Raw genomic sequence first — 19,705 nt, 5'->3', positions numbered from 1 at the left:
AAACCGATCTATCGGTCTATGCACGTAAAACTTATTGTGAGAAAATACACCACTAGCTGGAAATAACAGTGCCAGCTACAGCACACTAGTGATTTCTACAAAAAAATATTCCCTAAAAAAATAAAATTAGAATTTTCAAATATTTTGATATGATAGAATCTTAGGATACATCATCATGAAATCAAGGTGTTTTATAATATTTCTCTTGGAAGCATATTACAAAAAAACTGTGTCGGTTGATGGTGATAACGCCTTCCATTTGAGACGATTTCATTTCATTCTCTCTAGGATTATGCCGTCCGTTCTATTCTACTCCTACAACGAACTTGAAATGCAAGGATCGGAATGGATATGCCATCGGATGTGATAAAGCTACTGATGGAACATATTTGACCTACGAGTGCATCTCGCATTATGAAGTACCACTAGGTCGCAAACAAAGCCTGCTCTGTTATGACGGACTTTGGGATTTTCCAAAACCGGTGTGCCAACCAGGTGAGTGAATTAGCCTTGAAGTAAGTTAGTTGAAATAAATGAAAAGCAGTGGTGACTCGCGTATTGTCACTATTCTGATATTTGAAAGAAACATTCGGAAGAAAAGGATTGAAGTTGTCATATGATAATATATATATCATGAAAAACACTTTTCTCTTGGATAACTTGTAGCCTTTTTAACAAAACGACAAAAAATACTGTATTTTTAAAGTATAAATCACTGCATGTATATATCAAAATTCGAAAATAAAAGTTACTCTATTAACGAAAACCAGTAGAAAAGTATCTAAAAAAGTTAATTTCAATCCGATGAACTGAAAGATAGAAGTAGAAGAAAATTGAAATGGCGCAAAAATCCCAGTGCCGAAAACCGAACTAGGTTTGTTGATGCCCGCCACAGCTGCGAACTTAGAATGAATGAAAGCAAAGAACGTCACAATCAGATAATTAGGGATAAAATGCTAGCCAATCTTAACGGGTTTAGATCCTTCTGGCCACTAGCTGAAGCTGTTGATCAAAACTTTATAAAATCCACAATTCCACCACTAACACAAGCGGTTGGTTCAATTGCAACAGCCATAGTAAAAGCAAATCTACTAACTGAACAACTTGCTTCCCGCTCCAAAGTCAATTTTCTGGAAAAGGCACCACCCACTTTCCCACAGTAGAATCCACAATGCCGAAAATTACTTTTCGACAACGTCTAGTCAGGCGAATTTTGAAACAGCTGAATATTAACAAGGCATCTGGTTTTGATGAAGTGCCCATCATCGTACTCGAGAAGTAATCTCGCACCAGTATTTTACAGACTTTTCAACCTGTCTGACAAGAAAGGGGTTTTCTTTCATGTTGGAAATTCGCTCGCGTTCAGCTTATTCCCAAAAGGACAAGAAAAATTTTGCAGATAACTATAGACCAGTCGCTTTGCTATCAGTTATATCAACGTTCTATCGTATGTCATCCATATTTGGAATAACGCAATCGAGAAACGTGGAGAGTCAAGAGCTATTGCGCTTGATATTTCTAAGACCTTTGACCGTGTGTGGCATGAGATTTGCTGGCCAAATTTTGATGTTATGGCTGGTCGGATCATTTTTGTGTATGGCCTTCAGCTTCCTGAAAAATCGTTCCCTGCAAGTGGCCGTCGCTGGTATCTATATTATCTCCAAAAAACAAAGGCAATATTTCGCCTTGCTGACAACAGTACACTTGTCTCATCGTTTCATTTGGATTCCAGGGATCTATATAGTCTCTAACCTTCTTTTTATTGTTTATCGCCGACTTATTGGAAGGAACGAAGCCAATATATTGCATTGCTGACAACAGCACACTTGTTTCATCATTCCATTTGGATTCCAGGACATCGGCTGCGGATGCACATCTTCATCGGCTGCAGGAGAATCTAGAAGTAATTTCGAATTGGGGTGAAAGTAACCAAGTTCAATTCAATGCCACAAAAACCCAGGTATCGGTTTTCTCTGGAAAGATAAATGTCTCAGAACCAGATATAATGATGTCAGGACAGACAATAATTCTGCTTTCTGCTTTGATAAGTTTGTTGTAGGTTAAAATGAACACCAATATGTATTGGCATATTCATGTCGCTGGAATTGCAAAGGCTGCTTCTCAAAAGCTTGGAACACTGTTTCAAACCAGAAAACTGTATACACTTCAGCAACTTTGAATGCTTCATAAAGCTCAGATTGGATCTTATTTGGAGTATTATTCTCATGTATATTGCATCACTTGCAACCTTGATAGTTTGGAATATCGAAGGAAGGTTGGGGATTTATCTCTGTTCCGTGGATACTCACAGGGGAAGTGTTCAAGTGCCGTGGCATATTTGATTCCACCTAGTGCGGTTCATAACGAAAATACGCGACGAACTGTGGCTGCTCATCATTTTGAAATTCAACTCAATACACCACAAAAATTACTGTTTGAGAACTCTTTCATTTGGAGAACTGCGTTTATGTGGAATAAACTTCCTGAGAAGGTTTTTCCTGATGAATTTTATCTCCACCGGTTCAAATCTAATGTGAATCGCTATTTCCGCACAGGCACCTATCTTGAGAGCCTTGAGGATTTTCCTGTAGTGCTTGTGTTTTGCCCTTGAAAAAATCCAAAAAACTATTTTTTCACAAAAGTTAAACACTCCGTATTCTGTCGGTCCGAACCGACGTCTGTGTATATTTTGAAACGAAACTTTCAAGTTTCGAATCATTTTCTACTTACACCAAGAAATGGTTATATAATTGACTCTTCTTTAGTTGTATTCGTGTTATTTTATTATTTCAGTTTGTGGGAAGAAACCAGGCAACTATACCCTGCCACTTTCTTGGGGCGCATCAGATGCCAAAGATTCTGAGTATCCCTGGGTAGTTGCAATTTATCAAAAGAATGGTATCAACTTCACCAATATATGTGGTGGAACACTAATCAGTCGCAGAGTTGTGATTACTGGTAAGTACTCCGAGTTTGACATTTCGAAGATTCTTCAACCGACTCGATTAATCTATTGAGTTATCACATTAGACATTCAGATAGATTCCTGTATTAGAACAAACTAACTAGTAACAAAATTTCATTCGAAATTCTCAATTCTTTCAACTTGAAAATATTATCCCTAATGCAACTAGGCATCTTACTTTCATAAATATGACCAGAAAGGTAGGTTCTGGTCTAAGCATATATGTAAAGTGCGTTCATAAAATAACGGTTGAATTAACAATACTATTAACAATTCCTGCTAGTTTTTCTTTAACATATAGAGTTATGTTGCTAGTTGTGCCAAATAAATATACATTATGTGATACAATAACTGTACTAACTGAAAGAAATAATGATTACGAATATAAAACGAATGAAAATCATTATTAACCAAAAAAGTCATTTTGTTCACAATTTTCTTAATCGAAATTTAATGTTATATATTATAACAAAAAATATGTCATAATGAAAAGACATCAGTACTGGTTTTCTGTGGACTAGCCAAATTTGAAACAGAAATGGGAATACATTATTTTTGAGTGTCACTAGTTTTCGGGTTTGAAGGCAGCGGTTATTTTCAATTTCTTTCTGACGTTTTGCTGGCATGAGTGGCTAGTTCCTTCAGAGGTTTGTATGTCCTGACTTATCTCCGATGACTGGATAATACAGCTGCGTAACGCGTGGGATATTTATCTTGAAAACTTCGGCCGCGGAACCATTAATCATTGTGTCAATGATTTTTGTAGTAGTAGTTCCGTATTTTGTGATTCACACTATAATTATACATTCGATTCGTCGAAAGTTCTTTCCATCAGTCAGGTATAGAAAAAACCGAATTACACATTCTTGTGTAAATACCAATTCAAATTCATTGTTTCAGCCGCCCATTGTGTTTCAAATCATTATGGAGAGACTACACCAGTTGAAAACTATGAGGTTGCTGCTGGAAAATACTATAATAAACATGGAGATAGTAGAGATAAGGAAGCCCAATACATGAAGGTACTGAATATTCAATGATCTTTTTTATGACAGCTGTAGTGCCTCTATTTCTCTCATTTAATTATTTTTAGATACATTTAGTCAAATGTATATTTTAGTTCTTACTAGGGAACCATAATTTAATTATTTTTAGATACATTAAGTCAAATGTATATTTTAGTTCTTACTAGGGAACCATAATTTTATTTTTGTTTTAGTAACTAAGACCTTATTTTATGTACAATATCCTTTATATATCTACGATAGAACACTCCACATAACTGGAAAAATGTTAATTTATTTGCGCTATTGCTGGGATTGCTTTCAAATTTTGTCTCCAGCAGACAACAAAGTTCATGACGAGTTTATATGACTAGAAAAACTACAGAGCTGAAAATTAAAATCTTTTATTTTTCAGATAGCTCATATATTGATACATAAACAATTCAGAGGAGAAGACCGTCGATTCCAGTATGATATTGCTGTGATAGTAACAAAAAAACTATTCATTTTGGGCCCAAAAGTGCAACCCGTTTGTATAAATGATATTAATTACATTCATCCACATATCGGAGACGTAGGAGAGGTTAGTATAATATTAGATTAATTCCGTCACCATAAAAGTTGTGTACTTGGAATATTCAAGTAAGCCCGGTTCTGTTGTAGTGCATTTATGAATCTACAAAATATATTTTAGAAACCTAAGATAATAAACCCATCACAATACTAGTTGTCCTTGACTATTCCAGACCATAGATTCCGACTAACTTTTAGCAATACCCATATAATACGGTGTTATGACACCTGATGAAGTGATAGCGTTTTTAAATTCTTCTTCACTAGCGGATTTCAAAAAATCATAGTGTGTGGTGCGATTTTGGATGCTTTGGAGTTGATAAGAGGAGTACCTCGAGGGTCCATTCTTAGACCATTATTGTTCATTATTTACACCTTATTTCTCACTAGAAAACTTGGTATTTGTAAACTCCAAAGCTACTCCGATAACATTCAAATATATCTTTCTTTTTCTACAACAAAAATGAAAGAAATTATGACGATTATCACATAGTATTTTCCATATATTTATTGATTTATTGGAATGAAATAATAAAAACTTCCAGACAATTCAAAATTGAGTTACAAGCGTTTTGTGAATCATTTGACAGATAATAAATAAAACTCAAAAATTATTAACAAAGTTAGTGCATATGAATTATTTGAAAGCTTGCTAACGTATAACTCAAAGAATAGGCGTATAGCGTATAGACGTTAAGAGGAGAATGACGTCATTTTTTGATAATTTTGTATATCCAACATAACAACGTTAAAATTCCCCTGAAATGCATTCAACAGCAATGAAACTAGTAACATTTCATTTTGTAAGTTGCTCAACTCATAGTAAAATTTCAGACGTTGCCGAATCGAAAAAAACTCGAAAACTGTCAGTCTTTCTTTTCTTTTCAGAACTAATCATTTCTTTTGATAAGACCTGCGTATATTCAATATGTCTAAAGCATTGTCGAAATAGTCTCAACAAATACTAAAAGTGAGTAAGGATAATAGCAATAAAATATATCTACAGTACAAAAAAATTAGTGCACACGTTCGCAAAGCCGTAGCTTGTCATCTTGTGACGTCATTATCTCCTTAACGTGAACAACCTTTATTAAGAAATTTATACATAGGTATATTTTGAGAATTTTGTTGCTGATTTCAGACAATTGTTCTTACAACTCAGACATGTAATCCATTTTTATTCACTCAATATGGAAAAATAAATGTTTTGTCATTTTGCTGTGTCATTAAATCAAGCACACCAATCGAAAATTTATTGAGGAGGGAATTTATCAACAAAAAATAGATTGAATCTGATACTTATAAAATTCACTCATAAAGAAATTTTTCCGTTCACCTGCAGTTTTTCTGGATATAGCCAATAGTCTAGTTACATTCATGATACTAACCTTTTTTTAAAAATGTTTCAGTGAAAAGATAATATTGCTTAGTATTGATTGATTATTCTTTCATGCTCAATACGTAATGGCACGGCTTTGGCTTCGGCTTGATATTAGTTTCGTTTGTGTTTGTTTCATATTTGTTACCAATTTCAACCAGAATTGACCAAACCAAAGATGTACAACAATCGTATCATGAAAATAATTTTAGGTTGCTGGTTGGGGTAGGACTGAAAATGGTGAGCCGTCAGACACTCTCAAATCACTCAAAATTCCTCTGAAGAAGACATCAACATGCTCTGCCGAGTTACCTGTAGATTGGGAGAGAAAGTACAATTTAGAAGACAAAATATGCACTGGCTTTTTCAAACAAAACATGAGTGTCTGTGATGGTGATAGTGGGAGCGGTCTTATTTTCAAAAATCCTGAAGACAACAGATTTTACCTTCATGGTATTGTGAGTCTCTCCCCAAGATCTGCAGATGGGCAGTGCGACCACGAACAGAATGCTTTGTATACCAGAGTGGCAAATTATTACGAATGGATAGACCGAGAATCCACAACGAACTATGTTGAGGAATGCAGTCTTCCAGCTTATCCCAAAAATGGTAAATGGGTTATGGAAAAGGGTGCAGTGAAAAAACCTGGAGAAATCGTTCCATCGACGGCAGTCCTGATATTCTCTTGTAATGATGGATACAAACTGTCAGCAGTGTCTCCAAAGTTTTTCTGTGAACCATCATTTCAGCCTCCCACATGTAACTGTAAGTATGACTGACTGTAATGGAAATATGACACCTCAATACTTTGATGGATATATTTATTATGAGCATTAATCTTTATGAGGTAGTATTCCATGATTCACAAGATATCTCATATTTCTCAAGAAATTATAGTCTCAGAAAAGTTTTTTTATAAATTGTCATTCTGTGTTTTTTCTGAGCTTGCGAAAAATGCACTGTTTGACTACTCAATTCCTATCTAAAACTGAAATCAAGGCAATAATGATCTTTTGAGTCAAAAAAAACAGACGAGAAAATGAAATCAAACCACTTCAAAAATAAACAGTAGATGTTCAATCGACTATTTTGAGCTATGTCAAAATTATTTCTATATTCTCTTCAATCAAAGCTGATCTTGCAATAGAACGAAACATTTCAATAGGTTATAGCTTCTTATTTTCTAGTACCATTGGTTTCTCTCGATATACGTCTCCTGGGTATCATACTCACCACTGAAAGAATTCTTTTCGGAAAACAACTTCTGTAACAGAGCTTCCACAATTCTCTATAACTTTCATTTGAGATATTTTATCCAATTTCAAACAGAAGAGCGGTTATCGTCCACAAATACATGAGTGATTCACCCAATACATAATACATGAGAGATTCGACAAGCTACAATTGAATATTGCAAAATACTAGTTGAATTACAGAATGTTATTTTTATTAACTTCGGGAAATTTAGAAACTATGTAACTTCAAACGCATTTTTCATATTGAATAATATTCTTCTTTTTTTAAGGTGTTGACAATGTTTCGTGGTGCATTTCATCAGTTCGGACGTCCATTGTCTAATATGATTTAAAATCTCTGAAAGAATCTATGAAAATTTTTTAAAGATTAGCTGAAAAAACAATTTTATTGAGCAAGAAACTGAAATAACAATGAAATAACATACAAGCAATAAAAAAAAATTGAACTATCAACACAAGCTGAATAAATTTTAAAAAAATTATTAACAAGAAATGAAAATGAAAAATAAAAAATTAAAAGATTTCAAACCAAGTTACTTCACGACGTTTCGGTTGTTAGTATCCACAATCATCTTCGGGTGATAACTGAACTTATTCCTTCGAAATCTGACTATTTATAGATCATTCGACTGCTTTCACCTATCCCCTCTTCTCTCTCTCCGTTTCATTGGTTTTTAGCAGGAGCTGACCGTTTGGCGGGAATTGATCGTGTTCCGCTTGATTAGAGGTTTCGATATGTTACGTATCTCTACGCTAGCTTGCCAAAATGCGTTGTTGGACAACATATATGCTTCTTCTTCGAATTTTCTCCTGAACCAGTGTTCCTCTTTGTGGATGATTTCAGCCTGAGCCCACTTGATGTTATGTTATGTTTATGTTATTTTTCTCCTTGCTGTGTAGGTTTCTTGTCATCGGTAATGCGAACTTTCAATGGCCCCGTAGTTTCACCGATGTATGATTCTCCGCACTCGCATCCTGTATCCTGTAAATGCAATTCTTGGAATCGCAGTCCGCGTTTTTTGGCCTGGTTTTCGTGAGACTACTACGGATAGTGTTCCCAGATCTGAAACAGGTTCTAATGTAATACTTGGATCCATTCCTTCTTATCCTTTCCGACAATCCTCTGATGCAGGTAAGTACAAGTACTGGTTGTAGCGGCTTCTCTTTCTTTTGGAGTTCTTGCTGTCTTCTAGCTGAAGCCTGTTCCACCATCACTTTGGAGAAACCATTCCGTTGAAGGTCCTTTTTCATGATGACTAGTTCCTCTTCGAGACCTTTCTTTGCATTGCAGGGCTCGAAAACACGGTCTAGTAGAGTCTTGATGATTCTTCTCTTGGTCGATTGATGGTGGTTGGATTCCTGGTTCAAATACTCTCCCGTATGAGTCGGTTTTCGATATACAGATGTTTTCCATTTAGTGTCGGTCCTTTTCACCAATACGTCTAAGAATTCAGCTCGTCTTAATATTTCATTTTTTTTTATTGTTGCTTGTATGCTATTTCATTGTAATTTCAGTTTTTTGCTTATAAAAAATTATTTTTTCAGCTAATCTTTTAATGTTCTTACAGATTCTTTCAGGGATTTCAAATCAATTTTTATCATATTAGACAATAGAAGTCCCAACTGATGAAATGCAATATTCCTCGTCATGCATGTATTTTTTACAAGTGTTCTTCAATTTGATATATGCGCCTTTCACAGATTGGGAAATGACATCAAAACTAAATCACAAGGGCAAAACAATGTAAAAATCGAAAGGTATAACTGAGGCGGGATAATTTTTCCAAATTTTGAATTAAAGAAACCCTATGAAATACTCTTTTACTTTATAACATAAAATGTCATTTTATGATATTTTATGTTATAAAAAATTATTTCTTTTGATGAACTCTTTTTAGCGGCAGCGCACGCATGCCGTAACAGCCGCGCGGAACCCTATTTTCAACGTCAAATTAAAATTATAAAAAATGGAGTTGGGATTTTTTTTCGGAAATTTCCTCCTCTTTAACAAGTTTTTTTCAAAATTGCTTAAATATTAATATTTTTTGAGTTATTAACGAAAAACTAAGTACTATTTTTTTCAAATCTTATTTTGTTAATAACAATTGAAATTTTCTACCAGCACCAAAATCCTTCAGAAACATTTTTCTAGAGGTGATTCCGAATCAAATAAGCTATCGCTCATATTTTATCTTTAATTTTCATGTTTTTGAACTTGTTAATTAGGCTATTTGAAAAAGGTTATGGCCTTGAGAATATTGCTGAAAAGTATGGATATACTATACTGTTTTTGTGTTTTCAATCTCATCGAGTTGATTTGGGGAAAATTGAAACAAAATATCAGGCGTGAAAATAATTCTCCAAAATTTGAGAAGAGGGTGATACAGCTAATTGAAGAAGAAGTATCTAATATTAATATATATATATATATATATATATATATATATTGTTGTAATTCTTATATGATCAGAAATTATCATTGAATAACGAAATTAGTTAGCTCCCTAACTATTTTAATAAAGGGAAGTTGTTTAAAGTTAGGTTGCACTATATTGTTTACTTGAAGTATACCAAAGGTTTTGTTAGCTACTGCGGCAGGCATCATCAGTTATATGTGCGTTTACTGCGAGGACGAAAGTTTCATCTCAACGTCCAGTAACAAATTACTGGCCCGTATTTTGTTACCTCCTACTTTCAGTTTATTCCATTTCCATTTGTCTACTTCACGGGTGTAATCAATATTCGTCAGGATCTATAATACTTTTTTATATTTAGAAGTTCCAAAAAAAAATTCGAACGGCTCATGTGTACATTCATATAAATGTATACATTACTTCAACTATCACATATATTTACTATACCATATTGTTTTCAGTGCTATGTCCAAGTCTGATTTTCCCAAAAAACACCACAGTAATTTGTAAAAATTATAGAAGTGAAAATATCGACTGTGCCGACACAACAGAAGGCTCCAGTATATCCTTCGCATGTCCCTCCGGATATGCAACTTCCCAGGGATCTTCAGGAGTTAGGTTTTGCGTCAATGGATCTTGGGGAAAACCAAAACCAGTGTGTAAAAGAAAATTCTCTGTAGCCTCTGAAACCAACACCCCAGCTGCCATAACTCCTTTACTCAACCAAACTGTTGAAGATACGACTGGTGTGAAAGTTATATGCACTTACAACAGCGATTACTCCCATAAAGGCGTTTATCCCGAGAATTTAGATGCTAGTATGTGTACTCATTTAGTTTATGCATACATCGGACTCTTGGACAAAGGAGACCTTCGAGTTCAAGACGATTTAATTGATCTAGATCAAGAAGAAAGAGGTAAGGCTATTCGAATAGAGAAACATATACTGTGATTGCTCTCATATAAATGTTACTCATTTATCTATTTTTCATCATCTACTTTGATACGCCACTGGATAATGTGTTGAATGAACGAAACCGCACAGAAGCATTTCCATAAATGTTATATTTACAAGAAATAATCATTCTGAGATAAGTCTGTGACCTTCCTAACCATGATAGAATATTGATCTTCTGCATATTCTTGCTATCAGATACGAGAGTCACTTTTTGAGAAGGAACTCTTTTGTAATGAAGTGAAGAATACTCCATTTGTGAATGTAAATGGTATCACAAAATAAAATACGAACTTCAGTTTTCTAAATACTCACCATTAACGGTTTCTTTCAACGCCTCATTATTTTTCAAAATTCTGTCATTGTTGATGCAGCTCATCACTCTCCTGTTTTGGCGAATTTCCTCATAGACTTTTTGTGACAGGTCTTCATTTGGATTTTAGACAGTTTGCCATTCAGATCGTTCTTCATCATGAGCAATTATTCTCATTTCGTTAAAAAGCGTTCATTCACCATAAACCTTAACAAGTTTTTTTTATTCGAAAACTGAATAACTGAGCGCACTTAACAATCAGTGGGATTACCGATTGAGGTGGCGATAAACAAACCAGTATAACCACACAAGTAGCAGTCATATTTTTAACTTGATTGCTTTCTTTCTTTTTCAGAAGCTTCCACATTTTTTTGAATAAATATAGAGGAGTAAAGAGTCAAAAAAATGTTTTTCTCAAAATGACTTACGATGTGTTAGACTGGAGAAGAGTGGTCGAACTTGAAGCGACGTCACGTGACAAGATGCGCAATCTGTTCTTAATAGAAATGACCCTGGTATATAATTATTTACAGTAACATAATTATAGTGTATCGTTTTTGTATCGTTTTATAGTTTCAAAAACATACAGTGAATTACTCTTCCTAATGAAAAATAAAATCAAATTAATAATTATTAATTCACTCATTTATTATTCGAATTCAAAAATTTCCATAAATACATATTCTAATAACGCATCTATGAGTGAAAATTTTTTCAGGCTACAAACAATCATTTATGATATGGTGAGCACCTGAAATAATAATATAATTTTTCACATATAGTCAGTGGAAATACTTGAAGACTGGCTATCAATCAAATAAATCATCTAAAACAACAATTCGTTGCGGTTAGTTACCTCGTTCACAGGTAAATGGGGCGATGACAAACGTGTTTGTTGTCTGCTTCAGCCTAGTTCGAGGAATGATACTCTGAAGAAATTCGATTTTCAATTATCGGAAATCATCGACTTTATGTTGATGATAGACACTATCTTGCACTGACGAGTGGCCAAAGAGCCCGAAACCGGTCTACAAGTGTTCTGCAAGTGTTCCAATTATTGGAAATCTATTGCGGCAGTTGTATCGCCAACAGCATATGCAAGAATAACTTCAGTGAAGAATCCTGCACTGACACCTGTCAGATATAATCCATTGCCCTTCGTGGTATCAGCCAGGGTAGTAGTCGTTTTCTAATAGGTGTTAACCATTAACCTACAGTGTAGGGAGTTGGAACTGGGGACAGATAACAAAACCACGACATGTGTTTCGTTTTCCAATAGGTTTCGTTTTCACAAAAGTATCATGTACACAAATCAAATGTTTCATTATACATATTTCCGTAAGACATACGGCTATAATAGTATATTATGCAACGATCATGTAATGGTGGTTATTAAGACACGAGCATTAACCGGGATGCGAAACGAGCCGAAGGCGAGTTTTGTATGGTTTATGCGAGTGTATTAATAACCATTACATGAGAGTTGCATACGCTATTTTTTCTAAAGCCGATAAATAATGAAAAACTATAAATATTATATTTGTATTGAACACATTTACAGTAATTAACTCATATTTTTTTTAAAAACACAAACTTAATGGTATTATCATGGATATATGAAAACTATAAAGATTCTAATTATATTTATATTGAATATAACAACTGTAATTGATCTGATCTTTTAAAAATATTAAGGTTATTTATTGTGCAATTTGAAAAGTTTATTCCAGGTACCACTGATTTGGAAGTGGAAGGAATATTTACATTTATCTCATTGTTGTCACTCTCAATAGAGTTCAATATTGTATTGGAAATGTTGATTTTATTTTAAAGCGAATTTTCAATGTAGCCTTCCGCCACTGAATTGGATTTCCAGCCACCATGACGTTTTAATGCAGTAATATCGCCTCCGGCATCAACTAATACGGTTGCAGATGTCCTTCGAAAACAATGTCCTGTATATAAATTCGGATCAGGCAGATTTAAATATGTTGCTATTTTCTTCCCTAAATTTCCAAATTTATTAATACCTATGTTTTGAATTGTGCATTTACCATTAAAATAATTAACGAAAAAAGATGGGGTGGGACAAAATTTCGGCCATATATTCATATATTTTTTACTAATTTCGTAATATTTGCCGGTAATTGTGAATGTTCTTTGTAGGTACTTTTGTTTTAGTTTCTACCACATTAACAATTAAGATTCCATTCATATCTTTGACATTTTCACATTTAAGGTCATGTAGTTCAGCCTTCGACATGCTCCCAGTATTCCAAAAATCATTGCTACCTAAAACAAAAAAAATAATTATAAAATAAAGAAAGAAATGAAAAAAAAAGACAATTAAAAGATTCGAACCGGCGTCTTGCAAAGCCGTCGAGATCGTAGTCAACTCCTTAGCTCGCTACGCCACGAGGTACCTTAATAAGTTTTTTCTACCCCCGTACTCTAACAATACACTTATATGACCATAATCCGTTTCATAATGATATCCATTATGATACAGATTTTTCATAACGATACAGATTATCAACCAACAGAAACCCATAATTTTTCAATCAAGAATCCTGTTCCTTTGTTTGTCCTAGATTCTAACCTAAGTAACTAATTGCTTTATTTGTCAAAATCAGTTTTCATATTACCTACCTATATTATCAAAATGTCTGAAAACAGCGATATAGAAGGAATACCATCGACTCCAATATTTTTAAAAGATCAGATTAATTACAGTTGTTATATTCAATATAAATATAATTAGAATCTTTATAGTTTTCATATATCCATGGTAATACCATTAAGTTTGTGTTTTTTTTTTTCAAATATGAGTTAATTACTGTAAATGTGTTCAATACAAATATGATATTTATAGTTTTTCATTAGGGTTTAGAAAAAATAGCGTATGCAACTCTCATGTAATGGTTATTAATACACTCGCATATACCATACGAAACTCGCCTTCGGCTCGTTTCGTATCCCGGTTAATGCTCGTGTCTTAATAACCATCATTACATGATCGTTGCATAATATACTATTGCGAAATTAATAAAATATATCATGCATATGTCAAATAGAAAAAGTAATTATGACAAAATAAGTATTAAAAATATAATGTTAGGTAGATATGTACTTACTTTTATAAATAAGTATATTTCATCGGGTGCTTCGTCGATAAACGTTTTTAATTGTTCAGGTGAAAATATTTTTGATTTTTTTCCAACATATCCTTTGGACTTTCGCTTTAATAAAGCTTGTAGCTTCTTATATTTTGAAATGTCTATATTATGGTTGATGTTTATCAACGATTTTATTATTGATTAATGTGTCCATATACTAGATGATTTCATAGTTTCCATCAATTCTTGAAAATAGGCAATCAAAACATTTTCCGAGAATGTCGAAATATTATTTGTATTTCTCCAGCCCATAAACCGTTGATATAGTTTTTCGTACACTTTCTTAGATTTTTGGGGTGAAAGATTTTTTGTTGCATTTTCTGCTTTCTCCGATATGTGTGGAGGAGTCGATGGTATTCCTTCTACATCGCTGTTTTCAGACATTTTGATAATATGGGTAGGTAATATGAAAATTGATTTTGACAAATGAAGCAATCAGTTACTTAGGTTAGAATCTAGGACAAACAAAGGAACAGGATTCTTGATTGAAAAATTATGGGTTTCTATTGGTTGATAATCTGTTTCGTTATGAAAAATCTGTATCATAATGGATATCATTATGAAACGGATTATGGTCATATAAGTGCATTGTTAGAGTAAGGGTGTAGAAAAAAAGATGTTACATGTATGAATACATATGTAATTCAGAAAATATGAAGATTCATTAGAAAACAACAAGATGTAAATGATTAAATGGAATTAAACAAATCACCAACAACGAAGATAAGTCAGGCTTCAATACCTTCAGTTACAGAGCAATCTGTAGCGAAAGCAAAATGAATAAATTACATTTCACAACCAAACGAAATTAACAAATGGAATGATCCATGCGAATCCGCCCAATTTAAAATTTTCATCTCTCTCTAACAGCAGGTAATTGGACATGAAAACTTCATGCGAATCAAATGTAACAGAATGATATTCATTTATGCTACTATCAGCTTCTATTAATTCTTTTACAGGTTTATACTTCAGATCTACGGACTTGAAAAGAAAGAATCCTCATCTGAAGGTATTATTGAGTGTTGGTGGCACAGCAGCAAGTAATTCCACCCTTTTTTCACGTATAGCTGGCCATGCAGGCAAATTAGGAACATTTCTTGGAAGTTCGGGTTGGTTCATAAAGAATTTTCACTTCGACGGTCTGAATATCGACTGGCAGTATCCGAAAGAAGAAGAAAAGGTATGATTGAGTTAGATTTGCTTTGTTGAGATGATCCCAATCTGTACCCTACATTCATATACAAGGTTTTGATTATTTTTTTTTTATCCACAACCACATGTTCTTCTGTCATTAGTTTGCAATAATCACTTGATTCAGGTTTTCCGAATATGAGCTAATTACCTGAACAGGCTAATTTGTCATTTTGATTTCTTTAGCTGATAATCGAATATACAGAGTGACTTACATTCGAATAATGCTTTCTGAAATTTCCTTGCTGTGCCCAGAATTTGCTTCCAATTATTTTAGAATGGATAACAACACCTATATGATATATTACTTACCAAATCATTGTAGGAAAAATGAATTATTTACTTTTCATTCCAGGAAAAATACATCTCTTTTCTGGAAAGAGCGAGATATGAATTTGATAAGGCTGGATGGCTATTAAGTGCATCTGTACGTTCTGATCCAGCAGGAACTGGGTATGATCCACCAAAAATGAACAAGTGAGATATTTAAATATTTTATATACTTACCTATTTATTATTTTTTATCGTTCGTAGAACTTAAAAGATTCAGACTTGTTTAATTTCAATTATTTTTTTTGTTCGCATCCTATTTTGCTTAATTCAAGTACGTACATCAACAACAAAAATTTCAACTTTCCAATTGATGATAAAGTTTACTTTGTAACATCGAATCAAATATCACTAACCAATGTTTCCATATCTCAATTCAAATATTCAACAATTTTTTTCTGATTGATTCGGCCGTTACTTCATGAAGATCCATAGTAATTTCAAAAATAGCATCAAGCCAATTGCGGTTAACAATGGGTTTAAAGCCAAATTAATAAACAAAATACTTGCCAAGAAAGTCTACGCAAAAGCGGTTCGAGACGTTTTTCCAATTGATAAAGTAGATAATCAAAATTATAGAGTTTCAACGTATTTTAGACAACCAATGGAAAAAGTGGCTTCATTTTTGAGAAAACGAGATATTAAAATTGCATATAGAACAAGTAATACGTTGGGAAAGTTAGTAAAAAATAATAAAGACAAGACATCCAAATTCAAGAAATCAGGGGTATATAAATTAAAGTGTGGAACGTGCCCTAAGACATATATTGGTCAAACTGGCAGGACATTTAGGAATAGAATCCAGGAACATCATACGAGCTATGTAAATTAGAAAACAAATTCAACATATTCAAATCATCTTGTAGGAGAAAATCATATCTTCAACAAAGAGTTCGAAATTTTGCACATAGAAAATAAAGGTTTGAAATTGAATCATTTAGAAGCAATGGAAATTAATAAACTTAAAAATTCAAACATTCTAATGAATGACCAACTGGATTTGAATAGATCACCATTATTGAACTTGTTTTTTCTAAAACAGAGAAAAAATTATTATTGATGTAGATGTGAGGCAATATGCTTTAGGTAATCATAATTGAACAGGTACGTTATGTAGAGGTTCAGATAATTTCTTAGAGGTAGTCTCAATTATGATTACCTGTAGTATATAAATAGTAATGTAAAAACAACTTGAAGTATAAATCACTTGAAAAAGCGAAACATGTTGTGAGATATTTTTCAAATAAAGTTTGTGGAGATCAAATCGTGAGATGTAGTTTTTGAAATTCTAATATTTGAAATGAATGGGAAATGTACAGTTAGTATTGTTTTTAAAATTAGACAAAATGCTGTTTAAATTGATTCTGATTTACTTTTTTGAAAGTCAATCAGGTTGCACTTCCAATAATGACACTCCCAATGAAACATTCTTATAACTTTGGTAATATTCTGCTTGGCGATTTCTGAAGCTATTATTCACCATAATGGTAGCAGAAGCACTTCTCGTGTATTTCCCAGATTTTTTGAGAAATCGTGCCATTTGCAAAGGACACGTTCTAAATGTGTCAATACCAAGTAATTGGTGCTCGGTCTCACTTCACGAAACTTTTTTTCTTGTTACCTACCATTCATTTTTTTCTCTCGACTGTCACCACTTCCATAGACTCAGGGATCATGCTGCTTTTGAACTCATCAAATTCGACATATCTGTTTGTGATGCACTGTTTGGAACCTTTCTTGTACCTAATGATGAATATTACTGAAGATTTATCCCACCAAAAAAACTTTTATTCAACAGATTAAACTAAATCATTGATTAAAACACATGTTGAAGTGTTATGATAAACGCCAGTAATGGACATTTCTGGTTTTGAAATCAACCTTTATATCCACGGTGCAAAATAAATGAGTTCTACTGTGTTCTGAACATTATAACTTGGTAGGTAAATCCAAAATAAATAATTTTTTCACTTATCGGGTTTTGAAACTTAACACCACAACCAAGATACATATAATATTCATGGTGTGATAAATTGGACCCCTTCTCCATGTTGAATATTTTGTCAAAAACTCTCATCCTATGACACTCTCGGAATCAGTTAAAACACCACACACAATAGTAAATTATATCAAATTATATATAGTGGCATCTATTGAGAACTGATGTGAGTCATCAGTAATAGAAACCTTCGAATGAGTGATTCGTAGTTCCATTGGAAAACACTACATGGAGTGACCAGTGTTATTTATCCTGAAACAATAGTCCAATAAAGCGGCCAAGTTGAACAAATTTAGGAATTTTCAGTTAGATTCCCACAAGAACCCACCAAAAGAAGGGGTCTTAGAACTTTACGAAATTTACAAAATCATTTGCTTTCATGAAATAACTTGAGATTGTTGTACGTATTTTCTAGAGTTGAACGGTTTCATTTTTCATTACAGTGACATATACTGTGAGGACAAATACTGTCCCTCAAAGCGCGTTTCGATAACCATGTTAGCATCATCAGCAGATGATGATTAGTCATCTAACCAACTCCTGATGATGTTAACTTGGTTAGCGAAACTCTCTATGAGATTTCATTTTAGTATGGGAAAAGTGAATGTAAAAAGTAATGAAATACATCACGGAAAATGTCTTTTCACTTTACACTGGAAAAAAACAAAAAGAAACTGTTTTCTTGCCTAAGTTTCGAATTCAATTAAATTCTTTTTCAGGGCTCTGTGACAATGAATTTTCATAAATTCACCTCCCACAAAACTTACACGATTATTATCGTTTTAATTTCACTAAAAATAATGAGTTTTTAATGAAATTACTCACCGAAAAGTATTTTCTTTGTAATAATGATATTACTATTTTAAAAACCATCAGACATATTAGATACATATTAAAAAATAAAAAACATTTCAACAACCAAATTTTCGAGACAACACCAACACAAAACGACATGAAAAACATTATTGGCTTCATCTGTGATTCTGATAAGGTGATATCTGTTTTTTTAATCAATGGCAGAAAGGTAAAAACTGAAAAAACGATAAATTATTCAGGTAATTCACTTATCAAATTGAAATATGCAGTATTAATGCCATCGACATCTCTTCTAGTGTTAACACTATCGCATTGAAGGAGATGTATCATTTCGCTCAAAAGTTTTTTGGATAAAAATGATTCAACATTTTTTTTTTCGATATAGTATATGAACTGAACTGTGGAAACTGTCATTAATGCTATTTTGGTCAAACCGGGTGTTATCTTTAAACACGATTCTCAGAACACATGCGAGATTAGAAGAAACTAAATATAAAAAGCCCCACAGTCCTCGTTGAACATGAAAAAGAATATGAACACATTTTTCATTTTGATCATCCAACTATTCTGAATGTTAACCATATTTATCCAAAAGACTTTTGAGCGAAATGGTACACATCCTCTAGTTAACACTAGAGATGTCGATGGCCTCAATATCGCATATTTCAATTCAATAAGTAAAATACTTGAATAATTTATCTCTTTTTCAATCTTCACCTTTCTGTTGTCGTTTGATTCATGTCGTTTTGTATTGGTGTTGTCTGGAAAGTTTGGTTGTTGAAATGTCTTTTATTTTTCAATATGTATCTAATATGCCTGATGGTTTTCAAAATAGTTATATCATCAACACAAAGAAACTCTTTTTCGGTGATAAATTTAAAGAACTCATTATTTCCTGTGAAATTGAAACGATAATAATCGTATAAGAATTTGAATAAATTTGGAACGTCGCGTCGGCAAGAAAACAATTGCTTTTTTTAAGAAATAATTGATCCTGTTACCCAATCAACCTTTCTTTGGGAAAATTATGGGATCACTAAACTAGTTAACTAAAACTACGATTTTCATAAATAACCTCACCTCAAGAGTTTTGTTTACCTTTTGCTTACATAATATCAATAATTTACTTTCATTTCAGTCGAACAAATAGTCTTCATATTCAGTTTCGAAGTTCGTAGAATTTAATTGTTTAGGGGAATTGAGGACAGAATTATAATTTTGGCAAATTTGTCATTGCAGGCATATTTTCATATTGAATATTCAAGTTGTGGATGTCAGTACGATATGCAATTTTCCTATAAAAATGTTAAGGTTTTTTAAAATTATTTTATG

At 33.1% G+C, this 19,705-nt stretch overlaps 1 protein-coding gene across 1 annotated transcript in view; it reads left to right on the top strand.

Moving 5' to 3' along the window:
* Positions 1 to 19,705, top strand: part of LOC111510097 (uncharacterized) — a 39,905-nt gene that overhangs the window by 12,039 nt on the left and 8,161 nt on the right. The window contains exons 4-11 of the mRNA XM_023165957.2: positions 289 to 495; positions 2,794 to 2,958; positions 3,866 to 3,987; positions 4,385 to 4,552; positions 6,133 to 6,685; positions 10,052 to 10,507; positions 14,997 to 15,217; positions 15,584 to 15,705. Coding sequence (XP_023021725.2) covers positions 289 to 495; positions 2,794 to 2,958; positions 3,866 to 3,987; positions 4,385 to 4,552; positions 6,133 to 6,685; positions 10,052 to 10,507; positions 14,997 to 15,217; positions 15,584 to 15,705 — 2,014 coding nt within the window. The remainder of the gene's footprint in view (positions 1 to 288; positions 496 to 2,793; positions 2,959 to 3,865; positions 3,988 to 4,384; positions 4,553 to 6,132; positions 6,686 to 10,051; positions 10,508 to 14,996; positions 15,218 to 15,583; positions 15,706 to 19,705) is intronic.

Source organism: Leptinotarsa decemlineata, unplaced genomic scaffold, assembly GCF_025532065.1.
Source record: "Leptinotarsa decemlineata unplaced genomic scaffold, Ldec_3_MD MMD2_tig00000218_RagTag_RagTag, whole genome shotgun sequence".
Taxonomy (NCBI): domain Eukaryota; kingdom Metazoa; phylum Arthropoda; class Insecta; order Coleoptera; family Chrysomelidae; genus Leptinotarsa; species Leptinotarsa decemlineata.
This window is presented reverse-complemented; position numbering and strand designations above follow the sequence as displayed.